The sequence below is a fragment of the Astyanax mexicanus genome, chromosome 15 (assembly GCF_023375975.1).
Source record: "Astyanax mexicanus isolate ESR-SI-001 chromosome 15, AstMex3_surface, whole genome shotgun sequence".
In the NCBI taxonomy this organism is placed as follows: domain Eukaryota; kingdom Metazoa; phylum Chordata; class Actinopteri; order Characiformes; family Acestrorhamphidae; genus Astyanax; species Astyanax mexicanus.
The window spans coordinates 27,055,900-27,070,957 of NC_064422.1; the positions used below are offsets into that span (position 1 = coordinate 27,055,900).

The 15,058-nt window shown below is 39.6% G+C and overlaps 1 protein-coding gene across 1 annotated transcript in view; it reads right to left on the bottom strand.

The window, feature by feature from the left end:
• dnah9 (dynein, axonemal, heavy chain 9) overlaps nucleotides 1-15,058 on the bottom strand; it is a 163,885-nt gene that overhangs the window by 29,242 nt on the left and 119,585 nt on the right. Inside the window, exons 61-63 of the mRNA XM_022668867.2 lie at nucleotides 11,673-11,866; nucleotides 10,702-10,850; nucleotides 8,257-8,384 (exon numbers count right to left, since the gene is read on the bottom strand). Of these exons, the coding sequence (XP_022524588.2) occupies nucleotides 8,257-8,384; nucleotides 10,702-10,850; nucleotides 11,673-11,866 (471 nt within the window). The remainder of the gene's footprint in view (nucleotides 1-8,256; nucleotides 8,385-10,701; nucleotides 10,851-11,672; nucleotides 11,867-15,058) is intronic.

The following is a 15,058-nucleotide window of genomic DNA, read 5'->3' on the forward strand; positions in this document are numbered from 1 at the left end:
AATTCCTGTATTTTTTTAATTAGGCAATAATTGAATGCAATATTGGTGTTGTTTTAAATACGGCCCATCCATATTCACAAGGTCATTCCTCTGTAAAGCTGCCTTTTTTTAACAATATTAAAACTTCTGAGCAATATCTCACTCAAACAGAATCAGTTTAGACAATAATTCTCCAGATGATATGAAACGCAGGAGACTTTTAATGACTTCACACAGGAATGTGCTCATATTTGATTTAGAACACTTTGATCTGACAAGCAGATGCTTTGTTTACACTCTCTCCTGTCGGTCCGAGGACATGGCCCACTGAGAATATCCCAAATAAACCATCCAGAGCAACAGCTAACTTAACAGCAGCACCTAAAGCAGTGGGCAAAGCTGTGCGCTGTGTGACAGCCTGGCTTCGAAAGCAGCCGAGAGGTTTTAGTGGAGACAAGCCATGCTGTGAATCGCATACTGATATTACCTCGGTGATAAAAGCCTGCATAGCCTCTCTGCAGTCACTGTGTATAACAAGGCTGAATTGTAATGGCCAAAACACAGGTTATTTGAGGCTGCGAGATTGAAATGGAAAAGATTTTCTCAAAAAAAAAAAAATGCTTCCCTAAAGGCCTGGAGCTGGTGTTCTTATATAACAAACACAATAGCTTAGATGACTGAAAAAGTCCTTTCTGAAGCATGAAGGTGTGTCTGATGCAAAATTAGCACTGGAACCGTATCTCTGACCGCATATGTTTGAATAGCGTTTACATGCTTGTTCACATACATTCATCATAAACATGTTGAAAATGTCATGGCAAATGTTTGGCTTTCAAGTTTTCTTAGGGGCAAAATAAGAGTACAGAAAATCTAAAATATAAAAATGAACACTAATGTTTCATCCTAGTCAGAGTTAAGTTGTGTGAGAGTTGCGTAAGAGTACCGTATTTTTTGCACTATTCAAACGAGCGCTGAATGTTAATCAACACAAATTTCTCTCTTGAAAACTGGTTATTTGGGTGAGTAAAGCACTTCTGATTATTTACAGTAAGTTTAGATTTCCAGATTTCCACTTAGGCTGGATGCAGTAGCACTAGCTGCTAACACTAGCTGCTAATGCTAATGTTCCAAAATGTCTTTTAACTTGCCAAGACTAAAAAAAAACTCTTAACTTTCTGTTAGTAATCATGTTTGACCACAGCCCATAGCTTTCCCATGGCTACATTGGCCTGTCATAAACATGAAACTCCTAAAACACCAGTGTCACAGTTTACATGGCCAGAGTGCCTGCTCTCCAAAACTGGCAGAACTTTAGCTCCACAAAGATTCACAGCTCACAACATGGACAAAGAAAAAGCCTTCTGGAGGAAAAAAAAACTTGGGTATTTTTTTTTTTATAAAAGATGAAAAGAACAGTTTCATAAAATTTTGAAAAGCTTGCAAATCAATTTTTAGGATGTGCAATGTGTTTTTTTGCTGCTTAATACAGGAAATAACGGACCTTTTGTACTGTTTGCACATATAGCTTGTATATATATATATATATATATATATATATATATATATATATATATATATATATATATATATATAGTGTGTAATATTAAAATCATATGTTGGGTCATATATGTCTAATGAAAATTCCTGTAATTTTTACAGAAAAAAAAACAAAATGCAATATTGGTGTTATCGTCCCTCCCACCACACCTTTCCAGCAGTCCTTTCATGTAGCTTGTAAGTTGGATATTGCCAGTGTAGTATATTCACCTAATATCTCAGAAATTGTAACTGAAATGCTTCAAAACACTTTAAAAGACAGTAATGTGAAAAAAAAGTAAATTTCAAACTAATTTGGACAATTTCTGCTGTTTGCTGGCCATGAAATTTTGGCACAATCCTGAACCTAATAACTGGAGTTATGTATACTGTAGAGCCCAGTGCCTTTCCATTACCAATTTGATTTGTTGCTTTTTGCTTTGTCGCTGCCACTTGTCAAGCAAAATGACTGCTCACTTACTAGTTGCTTGCTAGTGTGAACACAGGGTAAGGCCAAACCTAAACCCACTGTGGCAAAGTGTCACTATTTCCATGTGGACTTAACGCACTACCACACCCCCCCCAACACATTATATATATTATTGGTAATGTAAATGATTTCATTGTACCATGCGTAACTACACTGTATGTGTAAGTCAAATAAACTTTGATATGAAGGTTACAAGCCACTTGAAATACTGATTTCACAGCAGTAATGAAAGTCTGCACAGTTGATGCAGTCACTATATCTAACAAAGCTGAATATAATACAATTAAAATGGCCAAACTGCAGATAATCTGTCAATGCCATACTTAAAAAAAAAAAAAAATTTTTTAGAAAAAGACGAATGCCCCCCCCCCCCCCCCCCCCCCCAAAAAAAAGCACTTAACCACAGATCAATTTAAATTTCAACAGATGCTGGTAGTGAGTCTGCATTATTGCCCACAAAGCGAGTGAGCAGGGGTCCACCCCAGTGAGAAGCGCAAAACAAAACAGAGTGGTGTCTTAACTTCCAGCTCGTCAGCGCAAATTAAAGTATTCTTCCTCGAGGGCAGAGAGCGGCACAGAGCCGTCGCTGAGTGCAAATGAATTCCTCATGAAAGAAAAAGCGACGTTCTCAGTAGCGAGAGAGAGAAATAGTTATCCGGAGCTGTCTGGGAAGAGGTGTTTTGATTGCTGTTAACACCACACACTCGTTGTTGTTGCAGGTTAACGAGAGTTTCACTGGCGTGTCCCTTTTCTCACTTTCTCCCCTGGCTGAAACACTTTGGCTTATCAGGCACCGGCGCAGCGGGGACACTGCAGCTGTGGTGTGTGCGCTCGCGGGAGAGGAGATGCACCGGAGTTTGCAATCAACAGCTTTAGAGCCGCATGAAGTGATTATACAATTACTGTTTCTGATTCATTAGGCATAACCTGTTAAAGACATAATTAAATAATCAGACATACAAAAAAACTCCAGCATCTACGACACTGAGACGGTTTGACAGCTTCTGGCACTTTCTGCAAAATAAGGATTACTAAACGGTTCCTGGATTGGATGTACGGTCGCAGGAAGATGGCAAATGTTAAAATGGAACTAATACTGCGTCTCTTGAAAGCTAAAGAACACTGTACTGACCCGCATGATATTCTTATATGGGATTTCGTCATTGAATGTGAAAATGTGAATAAAAATAAGAGACAATTTAAAAAGTTTCTTTGATTTTACCAAATTGAAAACTTCTGGAATATAATTAAGAGGAAGATGGATGATCTCAAGCCATCAAACCAAGCTGAACTACTTGAATTTTTCCACCAGGAGTGGCATAAAGTTATACAAAAGCAGTGTGTAAGACTGGTGGAGGAGAACATGCCAAGATGCATGAAAACTATGATTAAAAACCAGGGTTATTCCACCAAATATTGATTTCTGAACTCATATTTTTTTTTTTAGAAAAAAACAACAATATTCATTTTACTCAAACATTTACCTATAAATAGCACAATCAGAGAAACTGATTCAGAAACTGAAGTGGTCTAAGTTTTTTTCCCAGAGCTGTAAATGTTTGCCACTTTGCACAGACATTCTGTCCTAACTGTCTTCAGTGGGTGGCCAGTGTTAAAACCCACTTACAAAATAATATCCCACAACTCATGTGGATGCCCACACAATTCCCTACTTCATCCCCAGGTCTCAGAGGATAAAAAAAGCCAAGTGGAAGTTTATTTTAGACTGTAATATTTTAAATATAGCCTGCAAAACCTGTGGGTTAGGTTTGTGTGAATCACTGTATGTGATTTTCTCAACTGGCTTAGTACAAAGCAGAACTGACAGTGAGTGAATCTTCACTAAAAGAAAGATCAATGAACTGTCAATAGTCAAACTGCAGGAATGCAAAGAATTAGATGCAACCTACTAAGCTTTCAATGGAAATCAATGTAAAATGATTATCATTGGTCAGTTTTCCATAGTCAAAAAATGGAAAAACAATATACATGGAAATATATTTATAAATAGGCATACCACGAATATGTTCATGTTTATCTGCTTTATCTGTACCTCTCTACAAGGACTAGACAAGCTGTGTTTGTGCATTTGCCCATCTGTGTCAGCAATGGGTGCAACGTAAGGCAGCTAAATACATTAAATAGTTAGTTCAATTGATTTTGGTGTGTATATATATACAGCTCTGGAAATAAATAAGTTACCACTTAAAAATTATAAGTTTCTTTGATTATACCAAATTTAAAGCCTCTGAAATATAATCAAGAGGAAGACAGGTAATCAAAAGCCATCAAACCAAGCTGAACTGCTTGAAGTTGTGCACCAGGAGTGGCATAAAGTTATCCAAAAGCAGTGTGTAAGACTGGTGGAGGAGAGCATGCCAAGATGCATGAAAACTGTGATTAAAAACCAGGGTTGTTCTATCAAATTATGATTTCTGAACTCTTAAAACTTGATAAATATGAACTTCTTTTATGTTTTCTTTGCATTATTTGAGGTCTGAAAGCTCTGCATCTTTTTCTTTTGTTATTTCAGCCATTTCTCATTTTCTGCAAATAAATGTTCTAAATGACAATATTTTTATTTGGAATTTGTGAGAAATGTTGTCTGTAGTTTATAGAATAAAACAACAATGTTAATTTTACTCAAACCTATACCTATAAATAGCTTTATAATCAGGGAAACTGATTCAAAAACTGAAGTGGTCTCTTTTTTAATCGGCAATGCTTGATAGGTTGCTCTTTCCAGCAATGTGAAACATATAGTTTGGTTGCAGCTGTGTGGGCAGGATAGAGCAAACATGCCTTGTGAGGGTAAAGCTTATGTATGCTTTAACATGATTAGTCTAAATTACATAAAACGGTGAGAAATTCTGGAAAAATTCATAGTTTATTTATTGGACACAGAAATGATCTTCAAAGGGCACATTTTGTACATGTATACTGTGTGCCCACAAGAGCAAGATTAACCTAATTAGAGAGAATATATGGACTTATCTGTCCTGAGGCTGTAAGTGGTATAGAAAGTTTACAGTATATGGAGAGGCTTTAAACTTTAACAGGGACCGTATTTGCTTATAAATCTCATTTTCAAAAGCACATTTTGTTCTGAAGAACCACCCAAAGGGGGTACATAATCAAAACTGGCCAAGATCAGAAGCAATAAGCAAAGAGTTAATCCTATTTTATCTGGGGCAGTTGACTCTTACTTTGCTGTAGCTTAATGTTAGCTCATTTAAATAGTCTAAATTGTTATAAAAAAAAGACTATTTGCCTGTAAATATGCACATTTAAATTTTATCATTTGAACAGATCAGGTATTGGCTAGTTTATCCGTGATACAGTTCTGATTGCTGCGTTTTACCACTTTGTTACCCTCTGGTATCCTGTAAACACTATTAATAGACATTATTTACAGCCTGCAACATCAGTAAAGCAGGTGTCAGAAGTTAACAGAGCAGTTTATAGTCTAGAATAATTGCTGTTTCGAAAGAAATATATATATATATATGTATATAAAACTGAACCTCTCAGTTTTATTTTTAGAAATAATAACCTTCCTTTGGGTTTAGAGAAGACTGAACTGTATGTCACAAACTAAGAGGAGGTGACTAAATAATGCACATATTCAAAATATTCAAAACCAATTCATAATGCAACAACAACATTAAAAAAAGTTATTTTACATCAGTATTAAAGGAAAAAAATGAAAGAGTTAAGATTGTACCACTACATATTAATTTGTCAGATCTTGAAAAAAATAAGAGACTTTAGTTTCTGAATCCATTTCTCTCATATTTCTATTTATAGGTATATGTTTGAGTAAAATGAACATTGTTGTTTTATTCTATAAACTAGAGACGACACTTCTCCCAAATTCCAAATAAAAATATTGTAATTTAGATCATTTATTTGCAGAAAATAACAAAAAAAGTTACAGAGCTTTCAGACCTCAAATAATGCAAAGGAAACAAGTTCATATTCATAAAGGTTTAAAAGTTCAGAAATAAATATTTGTTGAAATAACCCTGGTTTAATCACAGTTTTCATGCATCTTGGCATGTTCTCCTCCACCAGTCTTACACACTGCTTTAGGATAACTTTATGCCACTCCTGGTGCAAAAATTCAAGCAGTTCAGCTTGGTTTGATGGCTTGTAATCATCCATCTTCCTCTTGATTATATTCCAGAGGTTTTCAATTTGGTGAAATCAAGGAAACTAACAATAATTTTTTTAAGTAGTCTCTTATTTTCTTCCAGAGCTGTAAATTATATATCGTATCTTTTATCATGTATATTTTTTTAAAAACTCTGCTGTTTCTGATCCACTCGTACCATCACAACACACACTAATAGCACATTGACACCATGCCTGCGCCACTGCAGGTCTCTGTGGTGGTCCTTTGAGGTCCCGACCATTGAAGAACAGGATGAAAGGAGTATGCAGAGAAACAGAAGAACTGAAGTATTTATGGTCAGTGGAGCTGATGAAATTGACAGTGAGTGTAGAAACAGAGGTGGTGTTATGGTATATGCTATGGCAGATCAGTGGGATATTTGTCAGATATTTGGGAGCCATTAAAATCAGCGAGGTCAGTCAGAGTAGGCATCACCACAGTTAGTTCTGACTCTGCAATGTTATTGGCTGAGAGGCGTTTTATCAGACGGTAATCCACTCTAACCGGAAGCTCTCCATGTATTAATCAGCCACAAACAGGTAACCTAGCAATGATGCAGCGCTTACAAGCCAAATAGAGTAGCTACACACAGAGCAGCTATTTTAACTATTTTAACTCGTGAAGAGTTCATAACAAAACAGATCATAATTTTCCGAGGACGTGAGCGTGGTCAGCAGGTGACAGGCAGTGGATGTCTCTGAGAGTAAAGTGAGGTGCACAGCATATTTCTTTTTCCCCCAAAAAGTCATTTAAAGTTGAATGCTGTGGTAGCAGCCACTTCTCCAATAACAGATCCTGTCCTGAGCTATCTCACCATGTTCCTCTTGGTGCGTACCTATTCACTGCTCATTGGAGGCCTTTAAGAGTACATTTCGAGACAAGAGGCGAGAGGGGGGGTGGAGTGGTTGCAGGGAGGGGGGGCGGCCAGTTTAGGCCACTTGATTCCCAGGACTGTGGATTTTCTCTTCCAATCTCAGCAATTGGAGCGAGTGGATTTCTGCATTTCTTGTCTGCTCGAGCCCTGTGTGCTGCAATATAATTAACCTTCACTGGAGGGGAACTTTCCATTGACCCACAGAGCTTCCCGGCAAAAAGCCTGAATTCGTAAGTGGGGCTGAAAGAGAAGGGGCCAAGGGCCAGCCGCTGACCGAGACGGACGGATGGACAAGCGGATGGACAGATAGATGGGGAGGCGGAGAGGGAGGGGGAGGAGGAAGAGAGGCATGGGAGGAGGAAAAAACCTCTCTCTTTCTCTCTGAAAGCATTGATCCGGACTAGTATGCAAAGGTAATTAAAGAACTGCTTGTCTCCGCGGCCCCCCGAGGCTCGGGCTATGCTTTAGCGTGGCTCGAGGATTTAAAGAAAGAAAGAACGCTCCAGTTCTGCCCACTACTGCCATTTCTAGCTGCCAATAAAAGCCATTAGAATTCTGTACGAGAACCTCTTTAGAAAGTAAAATGCACTCCTGGCGTGCCGAGATAGGACAGTGTGATCCATGTGCATGGCAGATTTTCCTCCTGAGCTGCAACCACAAAATTTATCAAAATACCTGCAGTCAAGCTGCGTTCTCTAAACATATCGACCCATTAACTATATAAGCTAAACCACATGCGCTGGATACACACACGATTTTCCATAGCGCGACGCTCCGTCATACTCATAATAAGCAGCTGCGGTCGGGGCGGAGTGTGTGGAGTGTGCAGAGTGTGTTTTCTCACTGACATTTGGATGGAGTGGAAGCAATCTAATGGACTCATTAGTGAAGTGCATTTCTCTCCCTGGGGTGGGCCATCACCCTGGCCGAGAGTAAGGACACATCACCCCCCGTAAGGGAGCCCACCAGGCCATTAATCACCAGAGAGGAAGCCCGGGCCGCTGGGACACAAGCTCGCTGAATTGAAATTCCCACACAAGTGCTTCCCGCCGCGACTGCATTCATCAGTTAAACACAGGTTAACAGTTATTATCTAAACCCCTGGTCGGGCGAACACCTGAAAGCGAGCAGATCGGTCCCTGGATAAATTTCAGTGTGAGCAGAAGTGAACCGAAACACTGTTATTGCTGGAGTTTAACTTACCTGTAATATCACCCAATGGCCTTCACGGGCTGCTAGGTCCAGAGCCTGCTCAGCCACCACCTCCTGCCCCTGGCCCAGGGACACATTGTGGAAGTTTTGATTGTCGAAAGTATATCCCATTGTCCGGCCTGCAGGACAGAATCTCAATTAGCAGAGGCATCCGTATTTACAAACACCACACATAGTGGCCTATGTGCTGCAGTACACTGTAGTTATTTTTGTATACACTGACTCACTCTCTCACTGACTGACTGACTCACTAACTCACTCAATGACTCACTCACTAAGTCACTGACTGACTCACTTACTGACTCACTCACTGACTCACTGACGCACTGACTCACTCACTGACTGACTCACTCACTAACTCACTAATGCACTGACTCACTCACTAAGTCACTGACTGACTCACTGACTCACTCACTCACTACCTCACTCACTCACTCAGATCATTTATACTTTTTTATATTAATGAATGAATGACTTACTCACTGACTCACTCACTGACTCACTCACTGACTCACTCACTCACTGACTCACTCACTGACTCACTCACTCACGCACTCAAGCACTGACTCACTCACGAACTCACGCACTGACTCACAAACTCACTTACTGACTCAATCACTGAATGACTCACTCACTCACTCACTCAGAGAGGGTTTCTTTTTAAGTCAGCCTTTACCAATTGATTATTGTGCACTTTAGCTCTGATTTGATTAGTCACACTCGCACATGCAGGCATGTCTAATCAATCTCCACACTCCTCCAGGAGCCTTATGAGACACACTCCTTCAGAATTATATGATGCATGGACAGTCAGTGCCGTTCTAACTAAAGCAGAAGACGGGCTGTTTACAAAACCAGCCATTCGCCAAAAAACATTTACCGTATTTTTCGGACTATAAGGCGCACCGTATTATAAGGCGCACGATGAGTGAACGGTCTATTTTTAGTGTTAGTCCATACACAAGGCGCACTGGATTATAAGGCGCACTAAATGAAACTTTATTTATATCAGTAACAATAACTCTGAGCAATAAATCCTTCACAATATCTGTGAAAAATAACAACATCTCTGAGCAATAAATCAACAAGCACAGCAAGTAACTTACGTATTACTCCGCGACGCTCCTGACAACGGTAGCCGCAACGCTCCGACAGACCATAATATTATGTTGAAGCACAGCAAGTACGTATTACTCCGCGAGGCTCCTGACAACGGTAGCCGCAACGCTCCGACAGACCATAATATTATGTTGAAGCACAGCAAGTACCGCATTACTCCGCGAGGCTTCTGACTATAATAGCGTGTTGTGCCGAATTCGGTGAATAAAACGGTTTTAAAACAGAGATAAAGATTGGATAAGTTTCATTTCTGGATGAAGTGATTTCCAGCGCTGTTTGGATATAACTGTGGATTACAGGAGACTGGATTGATGGATTCTCTTTAGTCTGGACGCGTTTTGAAGGTAGGACCTGTGGCTGAGCGCGGGTGTGTGTTCGGGGGGTGGCGGCAGTGACCGGAGGTTACCCCAGGACAAAAGGAGAGCCTTTTATTACTGGAAACATGCGCTCTGACGCAGCTCTAATTCATGAAACATACATCCTACAGTAAAAGCACAGTTCTGGAATCCGGAGAGCCAGACGGTTCGAATGGTGTATGACATGACCGCATTCGATGAAATATGGACGAACGATAAACGCAAATATGAGAGTTATGAATTATTAAAATCATAACCAAGGCATATTTCGCCCTAAATGTTTATTTTCTGAAAGGATATTCCGCTAAATAGGCTAAATAGCTCAAAAGCAGAGATTCTAAGCTTTAAAATGGTATATTGGATGTCTATATTGAACCTGTAACTGTTCATAACTATTCAGAAACACAACCAGTTATGAAATATTAAATATTTCTGGCCCGCCGGTGGGCCAGCGCGTGTTAAGAGGTTAACTTTACTTAGAAGTGGGCGCTAAAAAGAAACAGTTTGTGCTATTACCCCAGAACGGGTGGAAAGGAAAGTTTACCGGCACCTTGTTCTGGCCACGGAGCTACAGTGGAAACTAGCTACCCTGAACCACAGCCGAGAGGCAGTACGGCAGTCAAAGGTAACCGCGCGCTAGCCCAAGAGGGGGATCTTTTTCTGGCGTGGGTGAGGAATTCTGCACAACAGAGCGCCCCCAAAAATCGAGGTCAGTAAACACAAGCAAAATCCATACACAAGGCGCACTGCATTATAAGGCGCAATGACGATTTTTGGGAAAAAATAAGTATTTTAAGTGCGCCTTATAGCCCGAAAAATACGGTAATCTGTGAAGAGAAGTATGCAATGCAGCAGACAAGCAGCCATCCAGCCATCTACAGATTTGAACACTAGAGTATTAAAAAAAATTCTTTCAGGGTCAAGCTTAGGAAAAAAAAATCACAGTTCACAGGTACATTACCGTGTTTCTCCACGTCCTTGAGGGGGTCAACTCCAGGGGAGAGGATGAAGAACATGGGAGTGGCAGATCCAGACTCTTCAAAGGAGACGGCGAAGTCCACTGAGCGGCCCATCACGTATTTGCTGCCCAGTTTTTCCTCCACAAAATCCCTGCTCGGAGAAACGTCCTTCATCAGAGTGCTTTTTAGAGGTCAGATGTGAGCGTTTTAAATGTGTCAGGGATGTACGAGAGCTACACTTATGAAACATGAGGAAACACTTCATAGACATTCATGATGCAAGGCTCCTTCCCAAGCTGTCAGCCGCGAGCTGACGTATACGATAAGAGGACATACAGGACAAGTCTTATCAGATTAGCATGGCTCATCATGGCAAAGGGTAGGAGATAAAATATATTATGTGTATTCCTCTATTATAATGTTTTAATAATAAATAAAGCTTAAAAAAAGAAAAGGGCTCAATTTTACAGTATAAGTATAAACTGTGAGGCTGAGAACTGAGGTTTTGTAGATTCACTGATAGAACCTTTCCACTGAATGGTACATATACTACTCCATTTTACTCACTTTTTGGCACCTAGCAGCTCAGCAGTACTGAAAGGGGTGGAGCTCTTACTAAGGGGTGGAGCTCAATACTGTAAGGGGTGGAGTCTGGGTTATACTGGTAGGTATTTTGGTTATCGAATGATGGTCCCCAAAAAAGACACAATTTATACACACCTACTAAGACAGCACTGTATCCAACTGACCCCTATTATATGCTGATTATTGTTGTTTACAGGCATTAATAATTCATAATTAAAATATGTATTATTCCCATCAACAGAAAGGAATACAGAGGTGTAACATATCGTTTTAGCCATATTTCATGCATAATGTAGGCTGTAGTGTAAGCACAGTAAAAATGAGAAGGATCATAACATTCTATTAATAACAATGACATCACCGCTGTCTACTAAGCACAGTGTCTGACCTGATGGCGTAGTTCATTCTGTCTGGCCGCAGAGCCCGCATCATGCATAGCTTTTGCAGGGACGTTTTGTTTTTCCACTCTTGAGGGAACTTCTCTTTTTCTGGACACTCGCACTCCACAAACTTCTTCCAGCGTTTAGCAGAGCTCTCAATGTCTCGGTCTAGATTGCGGAACTCATCCATGGAACAAAGGGCCTGAAAAGAAAGAATATATTGCAGGTGTGTAACTATGTATGTGCACACTGTCATTAAAACAGATGAAGGCCGCTTGCATGGTTGTTCTGCGTTGAAAAATATGCTACAGCTGGATTAAACAGTACACATAGGTTTTTTCCTAAACAAAAAGTATTTTTCCAAAATGCAGACAACTGTTGCATTTTTAAAGGAGATAAATTTGGGTACAGAAGTTTTCTCTTTGTCAGACTTTACATAAAAAATAATGTGAGGTGTCACTTAGAGAGATGAGTAAATTAAAGCTTTGGATAACCCTAAACTGTTCAGCTGCTGCTAACAATGCTACAAATGTTTTTCATAATGTGTTTTCATGAGTATTATACAACAGACAGCAAATACAATCTCAGCATCTTCTCAAATTCTATGTATTTATAGGTCCAAACCCTCCTGAAAAAAAACATAATGCTCAACAGCATGATCAAGCTCAGCCTGATCAACCTGATGATGCTAGACCACCAGTATGACCAAGTTTAATCAAGCTGTTTGACTAGCTAGCTTAACAGCACAGAGTATTATGTTTACCCAAATGATATTTTTTTTAACCACCTTGACCAGGAAAAAACAACTCAAGAAGAAGAATCACCAATTCCTGGGCCACATATGCCAAAATGCTAAGACCATAAAGACCCTTAAAATCATGGAAAATTAATGCCCACTGTGGCCACATGCCACCGCTAGACCATAAAGAATGTCTAGAGTATGTATGTGTGGAGCATCATCAGATGTTACATATTTCTGAAAAGAAAAAAAAATATATATATATAAATATTATAATATATAATATAAAATATATATATTTTAGAGGGGGTGCATTGTTTATGTTCATGGGCAGGGATGGAAGTGGTGGCATTCACTAAGGCTACGTTCACATTACCAGGCTGAAGTGACTCAAATCTAATTTTTGCTCAATGTGTCTCAGATCTTATTTTTTCATTGCTGTGTGAACGTGTCAAATTCGTTTTTTTTTTTTTTTTTTTTCCAAATCAGATTTGAGTCCCTTTCATATGTGGTCCAAAATCAGATACATATGCGATCCATGGCCGTGCAACATGAATGTGAACAGTCAAATATGAATTCATGAGTCTTTTTGCTTTTATGCATGAGCTACGTGTTTCTCTTTGGTACCCACGCATCTCTTGGTGCAGCTGTGCATCTATAGCTGCAAAAGCAGCAAAAGCAAACCGCCTGGCCTTTTTTCACCTCCTTGACCTGAGTATGTACTTCAGACCAGCTGTTTACTCTCCACTTGTGTAAAAGATGCTCCACATATGAGCAGCTAATTCATCCATTTCCCTTTATAAAGCTACGAGTCGTCTCTCAAATATGGCATTGTTTTTATTGTTGGTGAAGAAGGCGACATTTATATGCATATCAATGTGAGCATGTGAGGGACAGATTTGTTTACATTACACACAGATATAGATTCAGGTCACTTACATTTGTGAATGTGAACCGTCAAGATCTAAGCAAAAAAACGTATTTGAGTAACGTGGCTTGTAATGTGAACGTAGCCTCAGTTAACCATTAGAGGTGGTGTTTCCTGAATCTTGTCGAATGCTCCTTTAAGTGGTAGACATTTGTTACCTGGTTTGGCCCTAAAATGAATAAATTATGAAGGGTTCCTTCAGTATGCATTATATATTGAATACATGAGTGTGTGGTAACTGCTGAGTGAGCCACAGTGGAATTCATCAAAAAGGAGCAAGGATACAAAAGAAGACCCGGGGAAGAAAAGGTTCAAAAGCGCCATCGGTGTGAGTGTCAGGGTGTTAATCTAATCTAACTGCAAAGCAAATTGTCTTTACGCCGCTCAAATTGCTGAGCAAACATTAGAGAGTTCCTTCATAACGGAGAGGTAGAAAGTGCTGAGGCAGCGAAACGAAGGCTTTCTTATTGCGTAGTTATATTTATCCAGGAGCGCCGCTGTGACACATGCCGGTCCCTGTGCATACGGAGCAGCCCACCCGTCCTGAAGGTGCTGAAACCGGCAGGACGCTGATGACTCATAATCCGCAAAAAAGCCTTGCTTATGGAAAACGGGGCGTCTCTGTGCTGCAGTTTAGCAGTGTGGACTTTCTCGCTCTCCAAAACAAACCCGGCCTCTTCCCTGAGTTGACAGTAGCTGTGTTTGCAGAGCTGCTCTTAGCTCTGTGGATTCAAAAATTCTAGCAGCTCAGCTTGGTTTGAAGGCTTGTGGTCATATAATCATCTTCCTCTTGATTATATTCCAGAGGTTTTTAATGTGGTAAAATCAAAGAAACTCATAATTTTTAAGTCGTCTCTTTTTTTTTTCCAGAGCTGTGTAACTTGCAAACCACCTACCTAAGCAGTGCAGTTTTTGTTATAAATTTAACTCAGCAGTGCTACTTAAGTCACATTTGAAGAAACAACAAACAAACAAATAATTGCTAATGCTAAGTTAGCTCAACTAATCTTACAAGCCTAACTCTGTACAGCTCGTATCTTTCAGTTGGAAAACAAGTAGTGTTTCTTCAGCACAGAAAACAGAGCACAACCTAACACCACAATAATAAACGTGTCAACTCGTCCCTAAATGTTACTAATGTTATGTTATATGCAACTAAATATGGGGAACTGAGGGGTTGGGCTGCTGAAAGGTCTTTATCAATGCAATCAAACCAGCTCCAGCTCTAGACTCTTCTACACCTTAAATGCTCACACCTCTCTTTTCCCTGTCCTTTAATGAGAACATAATTAAAGTATCTTTCAGGTGGACAGGAATGACAGGGCCGAAACTAACCCTACTGTGTGGAGGTTGTGTGTACTTTAAAGAAGCTATAACACTCAGAGTAAGTTATCTAACTCTTAAAGCTTTAAAATTGTAATTTAGAGTATAGGATGCACCAACTATTTGCCAATATTTTAGTTTAATATGTGAAAACAAAATCATACAGAACAATTAATCATTTATTTTAATTCATATTGTTTCTAACAGGCTCGCACTTCACCTCTTCCTCAGCAATGCACAGAGGCAGGGAGTGAGGGAAAAGAAGTATGTTCTATAAGCACAAATTAAATAAAATAAAACATTCAGCATCACTTATCCCACTTAGTATCAATCTACTCTGTTTAATAACTCTTCACACACTAATTGTTTTCCAACTGAAAGATACGAGCTGCACAGAGTTAGGC